The following is a 9,984-nucleotide window of genomic DNA, read 5'->3' on the forward strand; positions in this document are numbered from 1 at the left end:
GAATTTGTTAACTTCTATACATGTAATATAATATAAGAATCTTTAGTAATTTATAAATTATCAGTTACGAATTTAAAAATTCTAAATCAAACATCATATTAATTTATAATTATCTAAGGTGGTACTTCTGCAATTTGATCAGCTATCAAACGATTGTTTAATAGAGCACATCACAACTGGTACACAAAAAATAAAAAAATTGAAGGCTTCCTTGTACTGTATGTACAACTAGCAAATTGTAATACAGCAACAATTTTTGGATAACTCTTCTTTCTTCTTATTGGCTAGCCTTCTTAATTCTATTTTTGATACAACAAAAATGGCTAAGGATGATGAGGTGATTCTGTTGGGTTTCTGGCCAAGTATGTTTGGCGTGAGGCCAAGGATTGCACTTGATGAAAAAGAGGTAGCATATGAGTATAGAGAAGAAGACTTCATGGGTAACAACAAAAGTTCACTGCTTTTACAGATGAATCCTATCCACAAGAAAATACCAGTTTTGATTCACAATGGAAAACCAATCTGTGAGTCTTTTATTGCAGTTGAGTATATTGATGAAGTGGGGAAGGACAAAGCTCCTTTGCTACCTTCTGATCCTTATGAGAGAGCACAAGCTAGATTCTAGGCTGACTACATTGACAAAAAGGTAAAATTCATACCCTTGTGTTGTTAGAGTTTCACACTGGTTGGTTGAGAGTATAAAATGGTATTTTCTTGTAGTCTTGGTTGATTGTGGTCAAATGAGTTAGTTCTTGAGGTTAAATTATTAAGTCAATGCCCATTTTTGTTAACATGTTGTTAGAGTTAAAGACTCATTTTAGTTTTTGTATATCTAATGCTTATTATACTATCCATGGTCAAGCTGTTTAGTCCTAGGTTTCGCATTAGTTGTAGAGTAAGTTGCTTGGACTATTCACTTCCGGTGGCACACCTGTGGCGTTATGTGTGTGGGTGTGGGATATGTACCTGCTCCGGTCAACTTTAGATTAAGAAGGATCTAACCTCTAGATCCACACTTAAGAATATGTAGAAATGGAATATTGTCTCGTAACTAGTTCCCCCACACTCCAGATGCTCAGTCTTAGGCTTGCAGGGTTTTAGAGTTTTATATTAGTTGAAGAAATAGAATATTGTCTCCTTATATAGTCTTGGTTAATCCTCACCTCACAAGCTAGGTTTCTTGTGCTTCATGTTCTCAGTCCTAGGCATTATATATGGTATCAAAGTTTTAACCTTAGTTGAAGAAATAGACAATTTGTTATATAGTCTTGTTAATCCGATTATATTCCACACTTCATAAACTAGGTCTCCCCAGCTTGAGATGCTCAGTCCTAGGCGTGCGGGGTATTAGAGTTTCAGGTCAGTTGAAGAAATGGAATACCTCTAGATCCTCACTCAAGTCCGACCAACGTAGGTCCTAGAGATGGAATATTGTCTCGGAATAAATAGCCTTTGGTAATCTTCACTTCTTAAGCTAGTTCCCTCGCACTTCCTAGTTCTCCCACACTCCAGATGCTCAGTCCAAGATGTGCGGGGTATTAGAGTTTAACATTAGTTGAAGAAATGTGAATGCTCTCTACTATATATTTTTTGTTAATCCTTTATATGTCCATTTTCTTTACACGAACAAACTCTTTTATCTTAGTTTTGGGGCAACAAGCTAAGTGATCACCATTTCTTTTTCTGTGTTTGTTGAAATTTTAGTTGTATGTTCCTGCAAGGAAGATACATTCAACAAAGGGAGATGAGCAGGAGGCAGCTAAGAAAGAATCCATAGAAGTCCTTAAAGTGCTGGAGGGAGTACTTGGAGACAAGACTTATTTTGGAGGGGATAACTTTGGTTATTTGGATATTGCTCTGATTGGGTTCTACTGCTGGTTTCATACCTATGAGACGTATGGTAACTTCTGTTGGGTTCAGAGTAATGAAAGGGTGTGAATGGAAATGTTAAAACATGCAGAACGCGTGAACAGTGATTGTTTCGCGTGAACAGTAGCACTGTTTCGCGTGAACAGTGCACTTCTTCATAAACTGACGCGTGAACAGTGACTGTTTCGCGTGAACAGTAGCACTGTTTCGCGTGAACAGTGCACTGCTTCACGAACTGCTGCAACACTGTTTCGAACTGATGCAATGTTTCACGAAATGGTGTACTGTTTCAGAAAATTACTGCAATGATTTAAGTAAACAGACATGTATTTTCAGGAAAAGACACACACTTCTAAATTGAACCAATGCCACCTTTCAAAGGGGCATGTTGTGGCTATAAATAACCTGCTTTCTTCCACAGGTTAAGATAGAAAAATTTTCAGAATTACAAGCTTTTTCTTCTTAAAAATACACTTTAAATACTCTAAGTGTGATCATACAAACCGTTAGTGTGTTCGAAGAATCCGCCTATTTGAGGTACCGCTATAGTCGGATTGAAGGCCATTTTATCCTGGGAGGAAGATTCCATAACCTCGGGTACAGTGAGGGGAATTATTCCTTAAGGAAAGTCTGTGAATTAGGACGACTTGGCCTTAACAATTTCTGTTTCATCTATATTTCTGAAATATAAAATACACCTCTTGTAAAGATCATTTTGATCTTGTGTTGAGGGTATTTGTTCAACTTCATTGTGTTCTTGTTCATTCTTGAACTCGAGTTGAAGTTGTTATTCTATTATACATATTCTACGTACCCGTATTGTGGAAGATAACAATCTTAAGGAATAATTTTTTTACAGAATCTGTATTGCTTGTTTTTGGAGATTAAAGCTTAGGCTTTCTACTCCGCTTGAATTTAACTAGTGATTAGAAGACATAAAATCTTCATCACAAGTTAAGGTTCACTCGGTTGATGATTCGAAGTAATAAAAACTTCATTGTTAACTAGAAACAAGAAGAAGAGTTTAAAGTTATTTAACTTTATTTATAGTATTCTGAAAAATACTAATTTTTCTTTCTTGTGGTGATAGGAAAAATGACAACTGAAAGTCAAATGATGGATGCGACAATGTCTATGGGGGAAAATAATATTGCCATATCAAGTCGCACAAATGCTCCGCCAACGATGGCACCGGCGGAGAAGCCCGAAAATTTTTTTGGCATTGACTTCAAGCGGTGGCAACAAAAGATGTTCTTTTACCTCACCACTTTATGTCTACAATGGTTCACTAGAGAAGACGCTCCCGAGGTGCCCGAGGGAACCTCGGACAAAGACCGCTTCGTTATTGTAGAAGCTTGGAAACATTCGAATTTCCTTTGCAGGAATTATATTCTGAGTGGTCTCCAAGACGACCTCTATAATGTCTATAGTGGAACCAAGACATCAAAGGAACTGTGGGGGGAACTTGAACAGGATTATAAAACGGAGGATGCGGGAATCAAGAAATTCCTTGTTGCACGGTTCCTGGACTTCAAAATGATTGATAGCAAATCTATTGTCTCTCAAGTACAGGAGTTGCAAGTCATCACACATGATCTCCTAGCAGAAGGTTTAATTGTGAATGATGTTTTCCAAGTAGCAGCAATAGCTAAGAAGCTACCACCTTTGTGGAAAGACTTCAAAAACTACTTAAAGCATAAGCGCAAGAAGATGACCGCTGAAGATCTTATCGTCCGTCTTCGTATTGAAGAGGACAATAAAGTTGCCGAAAGAAGGTCAAAGGAAAATTCTACAATGAGTGGAGCACATATTGTAGAGGATGTCCAAAACAACTCGAAGAAACGAAAGAAAGATAAACATGGAAGCAATCAACCCAAGAAACGTTCAAGGGAAAATGCTTCAATTGTGGCAAAATTGGCCACAATTCCACAGATTGTCGAGTCCCGAAGAAAGGCAAGAAAAAGTACCAAGCGAATATGATTGAGTCCAACAAAGAATATGATGATTTGTGTGCTATGTTCACGGAATGCAACTTGGTGGGGAATCCACGCGAATGGTGGATGGATTCTGGCGCCACACGCCATGTTTGCGCAAACAAAGAGTTGTTCTCGTCATTTGCTCCGGCTCAAGTAGAAGAAATGCTCTACATGGCCAACTCCGCTACTGGTAAGGTGGAGGAAACAGGAAAAATTTGCTAAAAGATGACTTCCGGCAAGGTCTTGACACTAAACAATGTGCTATATGTTCCAGAGTTATGTAGAAACTTAATTTCTGTTTCACTCCTAGATAAGAACGGATTCAAATGTGTAACCGTTTCTGGAAAAATTGTAGTTAGCAAAGGAGAAATGTATGTAGGAAAAGGCTATCTCACGAAGGGCCTTTATAAGATGAATGTAATGACTGTTGAAATGAATAAAAGTTTGAATTTGTCTTATTTTCTTGAGTCTTATGATTTATGGCATGAACGTTTAGGCCATGTTAATTACAAAACGTTACGAAAACTGATTAACTTAGAAGTTTTGCCAAACTTTGAGTGTAATAAATCTAAGTGTCAAACGTGTGTGGAATCGAAGTATGCAAAGCATCCTTATAAGTCCGTTGAAAGGAATTCCAATCCCTTAGACTTAATACACACTGACATTTGTGATATGAAGTCAATACCATCTCGTGGTGGGAAAAAGTATTTCATAACTTTTATTGACGATTGCACTAGATATTGTTATGTCTACTTGCTAAATAGTAAGGACGAAGCAATAAATGCGTTTAGGCAGTATAAAACTGAAGTTGAAAATCAGTTAGACAAAAAGATCAAAATGATAAGAAGTGATAGGAGCGGAGAATATGAATCTCCCTTTGCTCAGATATGTGTAGAGAATGGAATAATCCATCAAACTACGGCCCCGTATTCACCCCAATCTAATGGAATTGCAGAAAGGAAAAACCGAACTTTGAAGGAAATAATGAATGCCTTACTTATAAGTTCTGGTTTACCGCAAAACTTATGGGGGGAGGCTATCCTTACGGCCAATCGTATACTCAAAAGAGTTCCCCATAGTAAGACACAATCAATTCCTTACGAAAAATGGAAAGGAAGAAAACCTAACTTGAAATATTTTAAAGTGTGGGGGTGTCTAGCAAAGGTACAAGTTCCTATACCTAAAAGGGTTAAGATAGGACCTAAAATGGTGGATTGCGTGTTCATAGGATATGCTAAAAGTAGTGAAGCATGTCGATTTTTGGTTCATAAATCTGAACATCCGGATATTAGTGAAAATACGGTAATTGAATCAGACAATGCTGAATTCTTTGAAAATATTTACCCGCATAAAATTAGATATGAACAATCTAGTGGAGGATCTAAACGACCTCGAGATGAACCAAGTGAGAATGTACATAATGAAGAAAATCCAAGATGTAGTACATGTCAAAGAACGTCAACTTCGTTTGGGTCGAATTTTGTAATATTTCTCTTAGAAAATGAGCCTCAAATATTTAAAAAAGCGATGTCTTCGTCAGACTTATCCTTTTGGCAAGAGGCAGTCAATAGTGAGATTGATTCAATCTTAAACAACCATACATAGGAATTGGTTGACCTTCCTCCCGAAAATAAACCTTTAGGTTCTAAATGGATCTTCAAAAGAAAAATGAAGGCGGATGGTACTATTGACAAATACAAGGCAAGACTTGTAGTAAAAGCCTTCAAACAGAAGGAAGGCCTTGATTACTTTGATACATACTCGCCAGTGACATACCGGATCGAACGAAGTAAAATTCACAAGTGGATATGTATTTACTATCGGTGGAGGAGCAATTTCTTGGAAATCATCCAAACAGACTTGTATCGCTCGCTCTACAATGGAATCTGAATTTATCACATTAGATAAAGCCGGTGAAGAAGTAGAATGGCTTCGAAATTTCTTAGAAGATATTTTGTATTGGCCCAAGCCAGTGGCACCAGTATGTATACACTGTGATAGCCAAGCAGCAATAGGTAGGGTAGGGAGCATGATGTATAACGGTAAATCTCGTCATATAAGACGAAGACATAATAGCGTTAGAGAACTTCTCTCTAGTGGAATTATCACTGTAGACTATGTAAAGTCGAAAGATAATGTGTTGGATCCACTTACAAAAGGCCTATCTAGAGAAGGAGTGGAAAGAAATCCAAGGGAATGGGTTTAAGGCCTAGGACAAGTCAGCATGGCAGTAACTCTACCTAGCAGACTAGAGATCCCAAGAGCTAGGTTCAAAGAGATCAAACAAAGTTGTGTATGACAGGTTCAACATTGTCAATTACCCAACCCATTCTCATGATGTAGACAATGTATAGTAAACAAGGATAAGACTTAAGGTGAAAAGTCTTTTAACGATTATCTAAATTTGGCAAATTTGACCAAATAGTTTAATCTATAGGATTGAACGTTTAGAAATCACCTATGTGTGGGCAAAGTGGAAGCCGCTTCAAAGAGAATGTTAGTAAAGGCCTATTCTCTAAGCTCTCATGAAAACCGGGACGTGTTTATGGCTGAAAAGAACAAAACCGTGAGAACCATAGACGGTAAAAGGCTGGTTGTGTGACATGTGTTGTCTAGGTGTACATTAAAGCTCGACGTTTTAAAGATATCAAATCTACCGATTGACCGAGTGCATCCGATGCATGTTCACTACGGAAAGTTCAAAGGAAACCCACTTATCCAGATGCAATCAGTCTTTACTTGATGATCACATACTTGTTCGTAAAAGTTTTACGAAAATAATAGTCATTCCCCATTTGGGGGATTGTTGGGTTCATAGTAATAAAAGGGTTTGAATGGAAATGTTAAAACAAGCAGGAACGCGCGAACAGTGAATGTTTCGCGTGAACAGTAGCACTGTTACGTGAACAGTAGCATTGTTTCGCGTGAACAGTGCACTTCTTCATAAACTGACGCGTGAACAGTGACTGTTTCGCGTGAACAGTAGCACTGTTATGTGAATAGTAGCACTGTTTCGCGTGAACAGTGCACTGCTTCACGAACTGCTGCAACACTGTTTCGAACTGATGCAATGTTTCACGAAATGATGTACTGTTTCAGAAAATTACTGCAATGATTTAAGTAAACAGACATGTATTTTCAGGAAAAGACACACACTTCTAAATTGAACCAATGCCACCTTTCAAAGGGGCATGTTGTGGCTATAAATAACCTGCTTTCTTCCACAGGTTAAGATAGAAAAATTTTCAGAATTACAAACTTTTTCTTCTTCTTAAAAATACACTTTAAATACTCTAAGTGTGATCATACAAATCGTTAGTGTGTTCGAAGAATCCGCCTATTTGAGGTACTGCTATAATCGGATTGAAGGCCATTTTATCATGGGAGGAAGATTCCATAACCTCGGGTACAGTGAGGGGAATTATTCCTTATGGAAAGTCCGTGAATTCGGACGACTTAGCCTTAACAATTTCTGTTTCATCTATATTTCTGAAATATAAAATACACCTCTTGTAAAGATCATTTTGATCTTGTGTTGAGGGTATTTGTTCAACTTCATTGTGTTCTTGTTCATACTTGAACTCGAGTTGAAGTTGTTATTCTATTATACAGATTCTACGTACTCGTATTGTGGAAGATAACAACTTCAGCATAGAGGCTGAGTGCCCAAAGATTGTGGCTTGGGGCAAGAGGTTCATGCAGAGGGACAGTGTTGCTAAGACTTTGCCAGACCAACAGAAGGTCCTTGAGTTTGGAAAAGTTATTAGGCAGATATATGGACTTGAATAAACATATGCATATGCAATCATGTATTAAAAAAAGGCATTTCGTTGTGCCTTCTTGAGTTGTTGTTTCAAGATTAAAAATGTTTGTTTGGTCATTGTGTAAGTTCTACGTTTATTACTTGTAATAAAGGGACTCTTTGCTTGTGTCCAGTTGAGGGTTAGCTTTCGTAGTCCTTGTTTGTAATGGGAAATGATCACTTTTTTCATGAGCATCATCTACTATAATAACACTTCGTCCCATTTTATGTGTCGTTATTTGATCGGATACGGAGTTTAAGAAATAAGTGATGACTTTGTAAAGTTTACAAAATTGTCCCTCTTAAAGTTATTTTAATATTTACTTTTTAATTATCTTTTCTTAATAAGGGGATTTACTAAGGATAAAATAGAAATGATGTCATTAAATAGTTACCAAATAATGAAAGATGATATTTTTTTGGGATGGACCAAAAAGAAAATAGCGACACATAAAATGGGACGGAAGCGACTCAGTTCCAAACCAAGTTGGTACGGTAGACATGAGTGAATATTTTTGTTAGTACTGTTAAAACTTCACTCAAAATTGACGTGCCAAAAATATTTGAGTATCTGTCACCAAACGCTTACTATAACTCAAAAACTTTCTTAACAAGCCAAATAAATTGAAACTAAGGGAGTATTTGTTTTTGCTCACAAGTCACAAATTTCAAGATCCCTTGAATTTATATGACTATTTGTTGGTGTAATATATCACAATAATTAAATTATACTTGAAAAGGTAAAAATTAACATAAGTGAATAAAAGATATATTCAGACTGAGGCACGAATAACTTGCTCTTTTTAAGTAGATTCAGGTCCACTGTGGCATAATCCACACCGATCCAGTAATATATATCTTGACTTGTCCTTTTCAGGATACAACAGCCAACAACGTCGTACAACTCAAGCAACTCCAAATTATTTGAAGAGTCCAAAACTCCACCATAAGAACACCTTCCTTTTAACATTATATTACTCTCATTTATAAAGTGAATATAGTTGTAGACTTGAAATATTTTCCTTTATCTCAATTCTGACTTTCATTACTACCCACTATAATATTTTTCATACTTATCATTTTTTTACAACTTCTCACACAGAAAGAAACATACTATTTATAAGTGATGAATCTTCCTTGGATTGAATAGGAAGAATAAAAGATAGTAAAGAGAAAAAATCAATTGTCTTTAGATTACAAGAGATAAGAAAATAATAGCTATCAGAGTTACAACAAAATAATGCTCACAACAAAATAATGCTCAAAAGTTATAAGAAAATTGCACATCCATGCATGCACCACCGACATGCAGCAGCCAAATGAGATTGGAAGAATTGAAACTTGTAGGAGTAAATGACATAAAATGTCATTAGTAAATTGGAAGTTTAAGTGCTGTACTAATGAGCAGGCAACGGATTAGAGTATTAGTGTTGCAAGAGGAAATGTAACTTCAACCGTTAAGCTCCAAAAGGAGTAATGCAACATTGAGCAATTCTAATAAATTGCTCGAATGAACCATCACCAATAAATTTAGTCGAATAAAGAACATTGGGGGAGCCTACATTGCTGTACTACGTGACGAAAGCAGTGACATAACATAGGATACAAACATTATTACCAACTTCAACTTACTATTAAAATAACTCAACTATGTGAAGTCATCCACGTGCTATCTATACATAGGACTGTGCATCCAATTACAACAAACAAATCAGTACTAGGCAATTTTGGAAACTGCTTCTTTCTTTTCCTTGTTGCTTTTTTCTTCTTTCATACAACAAAAATGGCTAACGATGAGGTGATTCTGTTGGATTTCTGGCCTAGTATGTTTGGCATGAGGCTTAGGATTGCACTTGCTGAAAAAGAGGTTAAGTATGAGTACAAAGAAGAGGATTTGAGGAACAAAAGTCTTCTGCTATTACAGATGAATCCTATCCACAAGAAAATACCAGTTTTGATTCACAATGGAAAACCAGTCTGTGAGTCTAATATTGCAGTTGAGTACATTGATGAAGTGTGGAAGGACAAAGCTCCTTTGCTTCCTTCTGACCCTTATGAGAGAGCACAAGCTAGGTTCTGGGCTGACTACATTGACAAAAAGGTTAATTCATACTTTTTTTTTTGTCTTTTCTTTGAACCAATTTGGGGTTGAAGTAACGTTGTTTTGAGTTGTATTATTGGATTAGTTTCACATTGGTTGTTTGTGAGTGAAATGTTTTCTTATTAGTCTGGGTCAATGGTGACCGGTTAGCTTTTGGGTTTAAATTGGGTAAACATCACTTTGTTTACACTTTACATGTTATCAGTATCGGACCTTTTTTTTTGTTTTTTTTTTTT

At 36.6% G+C, this 9,984-nt stretch overlaps 1 protein-coding gene and 1 pseudogene across 1 annotated transcript in view; both read left to right on the forward strand.

Moving 5' to 3' along the window:
• The first annotated feature begins 248 nt into the window (after positions 1–248).
• LOC107878535 lies at positions 249–7,767 on the forward strand (annotated as a pseudogene).
• Positions 7,768–9,294: 1,527 nt separating this feature from the next.
• Positions 9,295–9,984, forward strand: part of LOC107878536 (probable glutathione S-transferase parC) — a 2,571-nt gene continuing 1,881 nt past the window's right edge. The window contains exon 1 of the mRNA XM_016725556.2: positions 9,295–9,748. Within this exon, the coding sequence (XP_016581042.1) occupies positions 9,431–9,748 (318 nt within the window). The 5' untranslated portion in view covers positions 9,295–9,430. The remainder of the gene's footprint in view (positions 9,749–9,984) is intronic.

Source organism: Capsicum annuum, chromosome 7 (genome assembly GCF_002878395.1).
Source record: "Capsicum annuum cultivar UCD-10X-F1 chromosome 7, UCD10Xv1.1, whole genome shotgun sequence".
Classification (NCBI taxonomy): Eukaryota; Viridiplantae; Streptophyta; class Magnoliopsida; order Solanales; family Solanaceae; genus Capsicum; species Capsicum annuum.